At 39.5% G+C, this 16,005-nt stretch overlaps 1 protein-coding gene across 1 annotated transcript in view; it reads left to right on the top strand.

The window, feature by feature from the left end:
* The window catches only part of SLC13A1 (solute carrier family 13 member 1), a 48,003-nt gene extending 32,871 nt beyond the window's left edge, over nt 1–15,132 (top strand). The window contains exons 12-16 of the mRNA XM_048302235.1: nt 6,036–6,139; nt 7,056–7,165; nt 7,831–7,992; nt 10,229–10,366; nt 10,467–15,132. Coding sequence (XP_048158192.1) covers nt 6,036–6,139; nt 7,056–7,165; nt 7,831–7,992; nt 10,229–10,366; nt 10,467–10,610 — 658 coding nt within the window. The 3' untranslated portion in view covers nt 10,611–15,132. The remainder of the gene's footprint in view (nt 1–6,035; nt 6,140–7,055; nt 7,166–7,830; nt 7,993–10,228; nt 10,367–10,466) is intronic.
* Nucleotides 15,133–16,005: the final 873 nt, after the last annotated feature.

The raw sequence follows: 16,005 nt of genomic DNA, 5'->3' as shown, positions 1-16,005 counted from the left end.
GGACTTAGGCTCAAATGACTTTTTCAATTCAGAGAGCCCCATATTCCTATTTGAAGCTGAAGTTATCATTATCTGAGGATTTTGTACAGTGGCAGAGAAAAATAGAACATTCTCAAAAATAAGCATGGTTCCAGGTTCTGCACAGGGATGTTACTTTGTGGATGGCCTCTAATGTTGTCCTTGGAAGGAACTGCAAGCATGTGTCATATGACATTAGGCCGAATACTGTTGTAATTTGGAACAAAGAGAAACAAAGCTTTCCTTATGTACTTTAAGAGGAAAGAAAGCATTTCTTACTATTCATACTTTGCCTATTTCTAGATAGCTTTAATTTATGAATCAATTATATTAAAAGGCATAAAACCAGTAAATCAGGTTAATAGTTTCTGAGCAACATAAACTTATCAGTGAAAATACATGAGAGGGGCATAGGGTCAGCAGAGGTACAGCTGTGAGCAAGGCATATACTTAGAAAAAAACCCGAAACCAAAGAAGAGCAACAACAAAGAACTGGGAAAAAACCCTCAGATCTTAGGAACTGTGTTTCTTTCACTATGATGTCCAAGAGGCTTCCAACAGTGCACTGAACTGCAGATTACATCTCTTATACATTTGTTCCCTAAGGCCCCTGCCTATAAAATTACTCAGTGTTTTGGATTTAAGTACAGAGATAGGCATGTGCGCGCACAACTTCCTTAAGTTCATGGTTCAGGAAACAACTATAAGGAAATATTCTCCACCCTTACAGAAATCCGATAGCACTTGCTTCCACAGGGCCTTATCCCACAGAAGGCTTAAGGGAAATTCTGCCACCTGAAAAGAGCTTTGACCTTATGAAAAGCCACAATGTCACTCCCAAACTAGTGAGTGAGTCCTATTAGGTGGGAAATGCACCACCCTCAGGATCTTAAACCGGAAAAGGCTGTCTGATCCTTTATTCTAACTTTCTGAAGATCATAAGAGTTACACTGTTTTCTGTGTTAAACCCAGTGAGAATTTATTTTATTAGAACCTGAATTTCCAGAAAGAAACCAGGGTTGATGTTAGGGTGACAAGTCCAGTGTAGTGGTTTGGTTCAAAATATCCATTACTTACTTATTTTCCTACTGAGATAAGAATTAGGAGAAAGCAAAGAAGGCACAAAACTCAAAAGAATACAAAGAAGTTTATTAACAGAACTAGAAGAAAGAAAAAAGGTCAGACTAAACCTTCAGAACACTTCTCTTCCCCCCACCTTTCTCCCTTCTCCCGCTGACAACGTAAAAAGACAACCCTTGAGATTTTTTCAGTCAGTTTACCACCTCTATAATAATCTCTCTCTCAGTTCACTTAGGGAGAGGAGTCTCTCTTGCTCATGCTATGGAGACATCTCCACAAGAAACAGTTCTCTCATGGCTTCAATGTCACAGCGAGACAGCCGCCTGCATTGGTTCTCTGCTCACATGTGGAAGTCCCTTCCCTCGACTTACAGCTTTCCCCAAAACTGCTTTTGAGGGTTCAATCTTGAGCTAATGGGATACCATTTTAAGGATGAGCTGTTCAGAAGCAAAAGGTTCTCTTCACCTATCTCTGGGATCATCTTCATCTCTAGGAACAGAGGTCTTCTTCCCTGGGAGCAAGGGTCTTCATCACTTTCATCTCTCTCTGTTCAAGCTTCTCACCAGATCACAGCTACTTCAACATTTGCTTATTTCAGCACAGGTACTTTTGTTCATGGATGTGGTTTGAACGCTCCACTCCCCCATGCTTTCATGAAATTACAACAGGTACTCTGATGTATCATAGTTCATCACCATAGCTTTACAACAGAATTTCAGCTTCTAGGTTTGAAGCATCTCCTCTTTCTCCTCTCTTGGGATTTCAGCTCTTCCTTCTTCACTGACTTTGGTGTCTCTATGGTGTCTTCTTCACGTGCCTTCACCTTTCCCTTTCCTTTGACTTGGGAGAGGATTGATGTCTGCAGGCTTCATCTGTTCTGGAGGAAACTTGCAACACTAAAAGGGTTAATCTCATCTGGGCCTTGCAGCTAGAATTCGCTTATCGCTGTTGGTCACCTAATCTCTGCCGGGCAGCGGCCTCAGATGAATTTCAGCCACACTAGGCAAGGGCTGGCCTGGCCGAGCCACGCTGCGCAGCTGCCTGCACGGAGCAGGGCTGTGGGGGCTGGCCTGCATGGAGCAGGGCCGCGGATGGAACAGGGCCATGCGGCTCCGGGGTGGCTGTCTCCTGGTGGGCCCAGCCTGCACTGAGGGGGCTGTGCCGGGTGTCCGGCGAGCAGAAGCGGCTGAGATCTCAGCCAAGCCGTGCCGTGGCTGACCCGGCCGGGCCGCGCCGAGCACGGCCCAGCCCGGCCCCGCTGGGCCGCATCACAGGCCCCCCAGTTACCTGTCCGAAAGCCGGAAGCAAGAGAGCTTTCCCGGTTTTGTTGGCTCTTAAATGTGGACCAAAGAGGTGTGTCAAGCTTCTTAAGTGGATTAAAAAAGTTGCTAATATTCAAACTAGCCAGTTGATTGGTTCTGTCGGGTCTAGAGGAAGCTGTAAGCACCTCTTTGCAAGAGAATCACTTCTGTGGCTGATGGAACCCTCCTTAACTAAAAACCCAAACTATGCAAACCATGACACCCAGGTTCCTCAGATTTTGGAATTTGCTACTTTTCTTGATAGTCATGTCTGTTGTCAAGCTAAAAAAGACAAACTCATATATTGCTTTCTGTCTGAATATAGCTTCCAGCTATGTCATTTTGTCTTTCTCTGTTGGATTAAAAACTCTTGTGTGATAGATGCTTTAAAAGTATGTGTATCTTGTGATTATATCACCTTATAAGCTTTGCTTGATGAACTAAATGGAATGCTTAAAGCTTTGATTCAAACAAAATTTCCCATCACTCTCTCCAGCCATGTTCATGTTCTCAGACTCTTGTGTGTATCCTCACATATTACTGAATACTCCTTTAATATGCAAACACTGATATATCTGAAATCCCAGCAGAAATACTGCCATTTATTTATGTTACCTTCATACTTTCTTAAGAGCTACTTTTTGTACCGTCAGCAAATTTTTAATCCACATTTCTGCTGTAGCAGTATTGAGTAGAGCTCATTATTTCTAGCTTTATCAGATCCCTTTAAAAAATACATTACTTCTATCAGTTAATTTTTCTTAAAAAAAAAATTGTATATCTATTAAAGACTAATCCTTTCTTTGCTGTCCTGCCTGCACCCATGACCTCCTTCTGTGAGTTGACAGCAGGATGTTTTAATAAATATTGTATAACACTACAGAGAGCAGCACAGGGTAAAAATGCCTGTTTCCTCCCCATCTGTTGACAGCACAGGATCACACGTCATTTCTGCTACAGCAGTTTCCTTCTATGTCCTGGCCTAATTCCAGGCTGTAGGATATTAGCTTCAATTAGAGCAGCTCCAGGTTGGCCTTTGGCCAGGGGTTTATGAGCCTCATAAGAAACAGAAAGTTCAACACTGGGCTGCAGCTGATAACAGCTGATGTAGGCTGGGTTGGCTTCCCTCACTCTTCCTCAGATTATTGCCTGAATTAACTGTATTTTTTTTTCATCATGGGTTATTGCTTTCTTTACTCCTAACACAAGACCACTATGTATTTTTGTCCACAGCCCTGTTCTCTACAATGATCTCAGCTGGAGTCATTGTGAGATCTCCTGAATCAACAAGTTTTTTGCTTCCTTATAGCACAATCAGATTTGCAGTTTTATAAGCAGGTAGATGTTGTATATGCAATTGTATTACAACTTGGATAAATAGGCTTTGAAAGATATTTATCTCAAAATTTGATAATAATTGAAAAGCTTCTGTTTGGAATGGCATCATGTGTGTGTCCTGATAATAGTCTGACTGATGGTAGGATGTTATGTGTGTCCCAAGCAGGTTTTTTGAGAGTGGTGTTTTGCATCAGGAATACTAAGTTTTGTGAGAAAAATTGCACCCCCTACTTCAACAAGTGTAAGTGTGAAGTCCTGCACCTGGGGAGGAACAATCCCTGCAGGAAGGGGACTGCAGGATCACCTTTACAATGTTTAAAACTACGTGGGAGGGAGCAAAGAGGAAAGAGTCAGGCTCCTAGTGGAGCCTCAGTAGCAGGATGAGAGACAATGGGCACAAAATGAAACTTACGAGATCCCTCCCGAACATCAGGAAATGTTTTTTACCTGTGATAGTGACCCAGAGAGGTCGTGGATTTTCCACCCTTGAGATATTAAAAAAACTGTCTGAACATAGTCCTGGGCAGCTGGCTCTGCGTGACTCTGCCTGAGCAGAGGGTGTTGGACCAGAGAACCTCCTGAGGCCCCTTTCAAACTCAACCATTACATGAAAATGCAGCAGCCTAGAGGAAAGTGACAGCATGAAGTGTTTCTGTATCTAGATCTTGCTTTCCTTCAAAACTTCTAGCAAGTCTTAAAAGAATGTAGGATAGGATCTGAGAGGAAAATACTTTCTATCCCTAGACCTGGTGCATCTGGTCCTAGGCTAAAGGTAATATATAGGCAGAATCCTCTGCCTTAGGAAACCATAAAAATATAGTAACTTTCTTTCAAAATGTATTTTCTATACAGGCAAACACTAGGAAGCAAGAGACAGAAAATATTAGAGAATCACTTCAACTTCTTTGACATCTTCATTTCGTGACAGTGCTAGCTAAAATTATGCTGGTTTTGGTGTAAATCAGCTATGCATATTGTGCTTCTTTTTTTTTTTAATTTCACCTAACAAAGCAAAGGACTCCATCAGAGTTTGGAGCATATAACAGAGAATTTTTTTTCCTTTCAGTGAAAAGTTCTGGTTCAGTACAAAACATTAAACTGCTGGGAAGATCCGATGGGAAGTTATTATTGGACCTACTGTAGCTGAATATTTAGAAAAACATATGGTCTGAGGCTGAGAGAACAAATATATTGGTGTATTGGTTCAGAAAAATCTTACAGAAGAACTTGCAGAAAACAGAAAAAAACGACAAGGTTAAGAAAATGTTTGCTTAGCTTTCTTCAGTAAAATTTCTATTCATTTTAATGACCATCTTGACTGAAATGAGACAGACTGGGATATGTCACCAGCTAACATTGTGTAACAGATTGGATGTGTTAAAATGGCCTTAACAGCTCAGCTTTGCACCTTGCCTGATCTTGGGGCTACTCTTTACAAGTTTAGAAGGATATTGAAGCAGTTTAAGAAACAGTAGTGCAAACAGTTCTTAGGCACTGGAAATGACCAAAACAAACATGACCTTTGTGACTGTGACCCTAGTAATAACAGCCATAGGAAGATGATAATAAAGCTCTGCTGCCTTTCCTCAGCTACAAAAGCATCACCCTTTGTGGGTATGCACTGTGCTTTTTAAGGCCTCTTAAACTGAATCTATTGCAGAGCATAATTTAATTTAAATTATTAAATTTATGACTGAACTGTGAAAACTAGTTTATTAAGCATCAGCTACTCCAAAAAATCCCCCTTCCCCCAGCTTATTTCTGTGTGGCAAAATAACACATGCTTACTCAAGATGTTTATTTATGAGTTTATAGGGTCTGCACCAAATATTTCTATAGATGTGAGGAGCTCACCTTGACTGTCTGCCAGGTGCCCACCCAGCCACTTTCTCACTGCCTCTCCTCAACAGGACAGAGGAGAAAATAAGGTCAAAAAGTTTGTGGGTCAGGATAATGACAGGGATAACTGATTGCTTATTAGTTACCATCATGGGCAAACCTGATATGGGAAAAATTATTTTAATTACCAATTAAAAATAGAGTTGGATGGTGAGAAACAAAGACAAAAACTAAAACCCTTTTCCCCCATCCTCTTTTTTCCCGGGCTCAATTTGACTCCTTCATTCCTTACTCCTCTACCTCTTTCCACCACACCTAGTGGTGCAACGGATGGGGAATAGAGGGTTATGGTCAGTCCACAGCAGGTCTTCTCTGCTAATCTGTCTTTCTCCTCTCTCCTCCCCTCCTTCTCCTGACTATATATATTTATATGGTTTTTTCTTGTTAACTTCTCCTTAGGTATAAAGGCTATATTACGGATTCAACAGCTGCCTTAGTGATAGGCCTCCTGTTCTTTATTATTCCAGCAAAAACATTGTCTAGGACGTCAAATGGAAAAAACAGTTGAGTATATTTTGATGTAGATTTTACAACAGTAAGGTATCCAAGATGCTACTGTAAATGTAACTTATTGCATTGTTTAGAGGAAAGTTGTTAAATACTAATGCTAAAGTCTTAGTAGAGGATATAAACCACTGGGCTATAAAGCATCCCTGGCCTGGAAATCAGTGCCAACAATTATGCAACGTGAGCAGCAGGAGCTAGTGCTGGGCAGGAAGCTGCTACCTGCAGCCCACGGACACCAATGGAAACCACCTTTCCACTGACTGCAATGGGCTTTGAAATGGGACTGCATGGAGCAGGGCTAGGCTTATGTTTTGAAAATGTTACTGCTTAATTATAGTACCCTATAAAATTCAAAACTACATGAATTCATTGTCATGTAATTTTTCCTCTTCAAAATGGAATTTTTGTTTAAAGTATACCTCTGGCTTGTCCTCTTTATGTATTCAGCTGTGCTGCTGAAAAAAATGGGATCTAGGGGTTCACAGAGAAAGCAAGGTCAGAACCTAAATGAGTCTAAGTGAAACATCTAAATGAAACAGCATTTGCTCAGTAATCTGTTTGAATAGAGAAGTTTTATTGAGTAAATTAAACTCATTGCTATTCTACAGCTGTCTTCCACATAGGGAAGGAGGGGAAAGGGGCCAATGCTCCACTGGTAGAAACTGTCGCAGCTCTAATGTCCCCAAGCCATGACAGTTTTCCCCAGCTAAAGGTCTGCCCCAGGAAGTGCAGGTTGTTTCTGTCAGAGACTTTGTTCCTGTTACAATGAGGGTTTTGTCTTTGAATTTTTCCCAAGTACTTCCTCAGGGAGATTATTTCAAGAGCTTGTCAATATGTTTTTAAATGTTGGTTGGGGGACTATATCTTTTTCTTATTTAATTTTTTTTCTCATTTAATTTTTTTTTTCTCTAGCTGTTTTTGGTTACATGCCACTGATTACTTGGAAGGAATTTCAGTCATGCATGCCCTGGGAAATAGCTATTCTTGTTGGTGGCGGGTTTGCGCTGGCAGACGGCTGCGAGGTAATGCAATTTATAGAAGATACTGAACAAATAGCATGACCCAATCAGGAGCAATTCAGACATGCAGTGAATTCACAGCTATTCTCTTGTTTTAGCAAGTTATTCTGTAGCAGTATTGAACTGGATAAATGAGACAAATATTCAAGCTGTTCAGAAAGCAGGTTTAGAGAAAAAGAAGTTCCCTATGTCTTCCAAGATTATGCACAATGATGACTCCTGTTTCTTATTTAATTTAAATCTGATGGGGGCAGGAGTTGTGAAGACACACTGTTTCCAAAGCCTCAGACTTAATGTCACTGAGATAATTCCCATGTGGAATTACTGATGGCTACTCCAATAAATCAAGCAGGTTTGGACCTAGACTCTGGTTATGAAGCCTAATATACTCATATTACCATTCTCTGATTAAGACTCCTCTAACCATCTCAGAGATGCAAATATAAATAAATGGAATATAGTTTGCATGGGCTCCTATAGGGCACCATTGAATTACAAAAATGGTCTTAAAAACATTTGGTAGGAATATGGAAAATATTTCCGATTTTTCTCTTTTACAAAAATACTTCACAATTAGCAGATGAGTAAAGTCCTGTTATACACCATTTGCTAAATATTCCTTTCAGTGACTTGCTAAAAAAAATCATGTTCTCACATTCCTCATGCAGGTTTCAAAACTTTCTGAGTGGGTAGCAAGTAAATTGACCCCTCTAGGATCATTACCCTTGTGGCTGGTTATCCTGATATCCTGCCTTATTGTCACTTCAGTAACAGAAGTTGCCAGCAATCCAGCTACCATTACAATCTTTTTGCCCATACTGTCTCCTTTGGTGAGTATAACAAGCTTATTTTTAATCAGAATCTATTCTATCATCCATATAATAATGCAGCGGCTAAAAGAAGGAGTTTTAAAAAGTCTCAATAAAATACTTCATGCAGGTTTTTTGCTGTCCTCTATTGTGCATTGGATACTTGGTTGCTTTAGGTATTTCTAACAAGAGATGCTGAAAATTTAGTAAAATTACATAAAAGTTCATTTCATTACTTAAACCCAGACAGCAATCAAGCTCCACGCTCACTCAATCCCGCACCAGTGGGGTCTTGAACAGAATTAGAAAGAGAAAAGCTAGAAAACTCATGGGTTGAGATAAAGACAATTTAACAAGGAAGGCAAAAGCCCCACGTGTAAGCAAAGCTAAACGAGTAATTAATTCACTGCTTCCCATGGGCAGGCTGGTGTTCAGTCATCTCCAGGAGAGCAGGGCCACATCACATGTAACAGTTACTTGAGGTAAGAAATGCCACCACTCCAAACTCCTCCCACTTTATATACATATATATATACTTTATATATATGAGCATGTTGCTATATGGTATGGATCTTGATCTGTTGGGGTCACCTGTCCTGACTGTGACTCCTACCAGTTTCACCCCAGCCTCCTCATCAGCATGGCAGTGACAAAAGTAGAAAGGGGTTTTTCTCTGTGTAAGTACTGCTCAGCCAGAAGAAAAACATCCCTATACTGTCAACACTGTGTTCAGCACAAATCCAAAACATACAAACCACTGTGAAGAAAATTATCTCAGAAAAATCTAGTACAGTTCAACATGTGAAAATTGATGCTGTTATTACTATTTGTGAATATTTGAAGCTCTTAAAAGGACAATTGTCTTAGGGCTTCTTCAGGACGGCATCTTCAGCAAAAATGGTTAACATTGCAGGTTGTCACAAAGAGGAGAGAGGGCTAATAGATGTGCTTTGTATGTACTTCTCATTTCTTCTGTCCTTAGATCAATTCTGTCCTTTCTTATCATCTTTATCAAAACATCTGATTCTTTCTTCTTCAAAACTTACTGATTGTCTTCTAGCCTGTAAATTTTCCTATTGGCCAGCCTTGACATATACTAATGTATTTTCTCTTTCTTTCAAAGAAATTTTACTCCTCTTTTCACATAATTACAGAATCATTTAGGTTGGAAAAGATTTCTGAGATCATCATATCCAACCTTTGCCAACTAAACCATGACACTAAGTGCTCTGTCTAGTTGTTTTTTGGACACTTCCACAGATGATGACTCCACCACCACCATGGGCAGTCCATTCCAATGTTTAACAACCCTTTCACTAAATAAATTCTTCCTGATGTTCAGGAACTTTATGACCTGAATGACATTACCTGATGACCTGAACCTCCCTTGGTGCAGCTGGAGGCCATTTCCTCTTGTCCTATCACTAGTTGTCTGGGAGAAGAGACCAACCCCCACCAGCCTCCTTTCAGGGAGTTGTAGAGAGTGATAAGGTCTCCCCTGAGCCTCCTTTCTCCAGGCTGAACACCCCCAGCCCCTTCAGCTGCTCCTCATAAGGACTTGTGCTTCAGACCCTTCCCCTGATCCATTTCCCTTCTCTGGACATGCTCCAGCACCTCCATGTCTTTCTTGTAGTGAGGGGCCCAGAACTGGACAAAGCACTCAAAGTGTGGCCACAACAGTGTTAAGTACAGAGGGACAATCACTGTCCTGGCCAAATCATTGCTGATCCAGGCCAGTATGTCATTGGCCTTCTTGGTCACCTCGGCACACGCTGGCTCATGTTCAGCTGCTGTTGACCAGCACCACCAGGTCCTTTTCCAGTGGGCATCTTTGCAGCCAGTCTGCCCTCAGCCTCTGCCGCTGCCTGGCATTGTTGTGACCCAAGGGCAGGACCTGGCATTTGGTCTTGTTGAACCTTATCCATCCAGCCTGTCCAGATCCCTCAGCAGAGCCTTCCTACTCCCCAGGAGATCAACACTCCCACCCAACGTAGTGTTATTCGCAACTTTACTGAGGGTACGTTCAATCCCTTCATCTGAATCATCAATAATGTATTATATACAAATTCAATGCTTTTGCTTTTTGTGCCTGTTTAATATTCTTAAAAAATGAGTTACAGGAAAAGGTGATTGCTCATTGTTTAAAATGGCAGTTCTATTTATGTTTCACTTGTGTTAATACAAGAAGTTTGTATTTCTGTATTTAATTTGGCAAATGTATCCCTTGACAGCTGTATTCTCTTTCATTTTTTGGTAGGCCGAAGCCATTCATGTGAACCCACTTTTCATTTTGATACCTGCTACCTTGTGTACTTCCTTTGCATTCCTGCTTCCTGTAGCAAACCCAGCCAATGCCATTGTATTTTCATATGGTCATTTAAATATTATGGACATGGTGAGTTTTAAGCAAAAGTCCTAAAGGGGATATTTGGCATTTTAAAAACTTTCTTCCGTGTCTTGATGCATGTTTCTGCTTTCTTTTTCCTCTTCTTCAGGTGAAAGCTGGCTTGGGCATTAACATCATCGGAGTTGCTGTAGTTATGCTTGCAATCATGACATGGATTGTGCCTATATTTGATCTCTATACTTACCCAAGTTGGGCACCCAACATTCCATCTACAAATGGCACTGGGCTGTAAAAAAAAAAAATTGTTTCTTTTTTTTCTCATATGTGGTGAGTCACTTAAAATGCTTTTCAGTCACCACAACAATAAGGATCTACATTACTATAAATGCTGTATTTCACAGTCCCAGAGACTGATGATCCAGTCTGAGAGTCTAATCAGGAAGAGTGCTAGACTTTTTAAAGATCATAGTTAGATCAGGTTTCTAATCTACTTCAGCTAGTCTGAATTTTTATATCTTCATGTTATGAAGGAAAAAGAAAAAAGTGCATAGGCATTATCACTGACAACTTTCCCCCATTCTCAGGGTAGCAGAACAATGAAATTTAGATTTTATTATTTCAAATACAAATCCTTGTTATTACTTGTTTGGGGGTTGTCAGAGAGAATATTGGTTTTCTGTTTTCTAGATTCAAACTGTTTGAGACAGTGTTGATCACAAACAAAAGATCAGGCAGGGGACTGTCTTGAACCCATAGTTTACAGACCTGTCAAAAATGTACAAAAAAATGGAGAAGAGCAGAATGACCACTTACACAGCACTTTATCTATTAAGCACCTTGTAACCTGGAAGGAGAATGCGTACTTAAGCACATGTTTAGTCTATGTCCTCCCAGGACCTCACTAAAATATGTTGTTGCTCTTGTAAAAAAAAAATATATATATTTCTCTGGATATACATACATTGATAGATCTGAGTTGATCTGTACAAATGGAGACTAAATTATCATCATACCTCTCTGCCAAAAGTAGAGATATATCCCCTTGAGGAATGAAACCGTAAGACAGTGCTGAAGATTTAACAGTCAATCTGTCAATCAAGTGCGTCTTCACCAGGAGGCTCATGATCTCTGCAGGACAGGTGGCAGTTTAAGGTTACTAGACTGTGTTAATATTGTAATGTTCTAAACACAAAACAGTGCAATGTGGTCAGAATGTAAGTTGGAGTTCAAAGATCTCTTCAAATAATTATGTTCTATTTGGTTGTTACACATTTTTCACCATGAAGACTATAGCCTTACCTGCTGTGAAGATCCACGATAATTTGTAAAGAGCATGTAATTAGTCGTCTGAATGAAAGCTGCATGTATTTAAACTGGATCATGCCTTGGGACATCTGTATGATAGCTGTAAACATCAATTTGTCTTTTAAAGGTAGTGTCCGTTTTTCTTAAAAACAACAACAACCAAAAAATGCTTTTGTTTTTTCATTAATGGTTTACATTTATTTTAGGTAGTGCATGTTTAGAGATGTCAGTCATGACTTCTGTAATGCCAGAGCGCAGTGTATAGCACTGTTGTAGATGTAGTTTGTTTCCTGTAGCTATTAGTTGCAGGTTCAGCTGCAGTGAATTATTAAAGAAGCACTTTTTCTTAATGAATGGTTCTCTATAAGTATTAGTGTAAGTATTGGTGCATGACACCATGCTTTTAAGCTGGATGGAGGCTGCTATCACAATTTTTTATACAGTGGCAAAATAGGGCTATGACCATCACTGGGGCAATCAGGAGCTGCCAGTATACAAATAATGTTAACTGAACCCCTGCAGTAATGGTTATCATTACAGGTACACAACACTTCGCTAAATGAAGTCAGGTACCAGAGGGAAATTCTTATACAAGTAACTAATCCAAGATACAAATTTTGGATTATATCATATGGTATTTTCCCAGAAGCATGTGCAGTGCAGGAGCTCATGGCTTGTTCAGGCCTTTGGTCCTGCAGGGTAGAGAGGAAGACCAGCAGAGTGCTCTTACTTTAAGGTATTACCTTCCAATTCTGTCAATAATTTCCCGATTATTCAAGGACAGTGGAAACAGTGAATCACAGTATTTCAAGTGGAAGGGATCTCAGAAGTATCCAATCTTGCTCAAAGCAAGGTTATTACTCTATTCAGACCAGGTTGCTCAGGGATTTGTCTAGTCATCTTGAAGCTCTCCAACATGAAACCCAACATGCACAATTTCCATGATTAATATTCTCCAGTGCTTTACTGTCCTTATGGCAAAATATTTTTTCTTTAAACGAATGAGCAAACATATTAATTTTAGGATAACAGACTCATTATTTTCCTTTTAGTTGGGATTTTTTTTACTTTTTCATGAACCATGAAAGAGGGAAGACAGTCCTCTTTGTGGCCTTATGGTTACCACTCCCACTGGATGTGATACTTTCAATCTCCACAGGTCTGCTCTGCAAAGCCTTATAATCATGTGGCAACTGTTGTTCAGCCAAAGGAAATCTGTTAACTGCTTCTGAGCTGCCCCCGAGTTTTATTAATGTTCACAATACAGAATTGGCTGTTGTAACCTCAGCCTTGAAAATGACAATGAGGTCTACAGGGGTCCATGAATGCACTTATCCATTAAATCAGCCTTTGACACCAGTATTCTCTCTTCAAATTGCATATCTTCATGGAAGAAAATAACCATTTTTCACCATTTAAGAGAATGCTTCAGAAGCTGCCGACCATAACAAGTGATACCGTTATCAGTAAAGCTGAAGCTGTTTGTGCCAGTTGATTTTCAGCTGTTCATTTTCTTTACTTTCCAGCTTATTCATAAAATCATAGATAATATGACAACTAAGGCCTCGTCATATCTGAACCCTCACAGACCACAGAATTTCCCTAAACTATTTTTTCAGGGCAGAAATTTTGGTTAAGTATCTTAGTAAACAAGAAAAAAGAGTCAATTGTTTAATGAAGGATGCATTTTCAAAAACTATTTTCACTAAAATTGGCATATGCGATGGATAAGACACAAAGAGAGAAGGGAGAGATTTGTTGAGTAAAGTTGATCATCTCTTGGACCTTGTGTTTTTACAGTGTGTTGAAATGAAACACAGAATTAAACATAAATTCACTTTCAGTGACCAGCATCTTGTGTCATAATGCACCAAATTAGTGACAAAAGTAAATGATTAAGCATGATGTTTTTGGAGACCCTATTTACGAAGAAAGCCAGTTGTGAATAATCAAGTGGTAGTACTGGGAAAGTAGGGTCTCACCAGGATTTTAACTTGTTTTGCCAGAAGATTAGGGAATGGGTCAGACGCAATGTTTGAGATTATTTGTTATTATTACTAATTTATTTTAAAGCTTTTAGGAACATTTTAAGTAAAAATTAACAACTCTGCAGTGCAGGGATTAATATTGATATTATATTCCTCACCTGAGAGTGTTCAAATGGAGGAAAAAGAATTTCAGAGTGTGGTGATCTGTGTACCCAACGAATGGATTTAGCTCTGACTGCAGGCGTGGATCACCATGCTGATCACCAGCAGAAACACACTCTTCATATGTTGCTATTATATTCCTTGCTTTGACCAGAATTTGTATTAGGACAAATGGTGGAAATGCACCTGTAATTATTTTAAGAGTTGATTAATATATGATGACATTAACTATTTGTAAATTGCTTTGTTCATAATTTCCATATAAAAGGTGGGGTTTTTTCTTTGAAGCAGATGAATCTAATTAGTTTACTGTAATAGTACATGAGTAATATTTATGACTTTCTATTTATTTGTGGTCCCATTCCTGATGAATTAAAAAGAGCTTTTTCCCTATACTTCACTGGGGATATGTGCCAGGTCTTTGTTCTCCTTTTCTATGGTCATGCTATATTTAATGTATTTTCACTTTGTTTTGGAAGATGTGCATTTAGATTACCAGAAACCACAAACCAGGTGTATCCTGGAAAAGTCTTCTTGACTTTTCTATTTTACAATCAGGTAGCCAGCTCAGTCTTGCACCATAAATCCCCTTATGTACTTTTAAAATTAAATTACTGTGTTTGTTTACTGCCAGGGTCTAGCTTGTTTAAAATCAACCAGCCTATAGCTCAAGGGCTCACTGAGGAGCAGTGCAGCACAGCACCTCAGGAAGAGTGTAGCAAAAAAAATCCTGGATCTTACAATTCTTTGATTAGGTGTAGATATCAAACCACCTCGCATATGAATAAAAACAACAAAAATACTCTTGTATGTTATGTGCAGCTGCTGGCAGGACTGGAAGGCTTCTCGAGACCCCTTAGATGTCTAGCAGTCTAGTCCTGCCCCCTCTCCTGACCTGCCCTTGGCAGCCCACAGCAGGATGCCACTAGTTCTGATGGTGACACCCTGCTGCCCCAGAGCACCTGAGGATATTCCCCAGTGGTCAGGCCTGCACATCTATTAGATCATTTTGCAGCTATTAGTTAGAAATTATAACTTCAGTTATCAGTTTAGTTCTCTGTCTCTGCAAAGTTCATTTGATGATGTATGGTTTTAACAATCACTTGAACTGAACTCTTGTCAGTGTTATTCCTTAACGCTTTTGCCTTTTGTTTCTGGCAGCTGATATATGTTATTTTACCTGCACAATGTTCAATTTCTGCACAACTTTCCTTTACAATAAAAATCTACTATTTTAAAAATAAGTGTTTTCTGAATGCTGTACAGTCCAACATGTATTAGTGATAAACTAACAAGAGCTAAAATTGTGATCTGCAAAGAAAAGCTATTTGTCAATAAAAGTGCCTGAGATTTCTTAAACTGTTTTTATTGTTATATCTCAACACTTGATACACATGGCAGAGAAAATTACCTGCTGAGAATAATTTAAATTTTCTGGATATTGAAAAAGTCCACTTTTTAAGTAATTTTAAAAGCAGAAAAAGATCTTTTAGCTTTGAAAAGCAGTTATAGTAAAAAATCTGTCCTCCGCCCTGTTCCTGTACAAACACAGAATAAATATATCACAGTCTCAAACTGTTTCAGGATTAATCAGAAATTAGAAAATCAGAAAGCAATGCATATACCTATGCAAAATAGCTCTTTACTGCCTGGTTTCTGATTCAGGAATAATCATTTTAGGTCAGGATGCTGGAGCATACCCATGAAGATAGCTGGAAGAGTAATTTCCAAGCATTTCATTTGGTCATCTTTCAGTGGAGGGCATCAGATTCTGCTGTGTTCAGTTGTAGCAAATGTGGAAACTTGAGTGCAAATTTCAGATTGCTGACCTAATCTTGCAAAGTATCTGTACAAGATGTAGGATAAAAGGTACCACAAGAAGTTTAAAAACCTAGCTGATACACCCAAACCATCCAAAATAAAATTCTAGTTAAAAGCATGGGCCTGAAACTCTTGTTCTCAGGCATCAATTCAAGAATGTTGCAGGGCATTTTTGTGCATCTTGCTTCCTTCCCTTAGAGATTTCCATTTTCATCCTCTAACATCCTCTAACAACACAGGAAGCATGAAAACTTCTTTTGTGATCCTTCCTCAAATGCTGACTAATTTGAACCCACAGCTTTTACATCTCAAGAGAGACCAGTGTAACCTGTTTAAGCCTTCTTCTGACAGACCTTGAAGCCAACAGAGGAAAATTCCTGAGCCCCAAAAAGAGAGCTTTATGCAAATAGC

The sequence above is a fragment of the Corvus hawaiiensis genome, chromosome 4 (genome assembly GCF_020740725.1).
Source record: "Corvus hawaiiensis isolate bCorHaw1 chromosome 4, bCorHaw1.pri.cur, whole genome shotgun sequence".
Taxonomy (NCBI): domain Eukaryota; kingdom Metazoa; phylum Chordata; class Aves; order Passeriformes; family Corvidae; genus Corvus; species Corvus hawaiiensis.
Note: the sequence above shows the minus strand (reverse complement) of the source record. Positions and strands in the feature narration are given on the sequence as shown.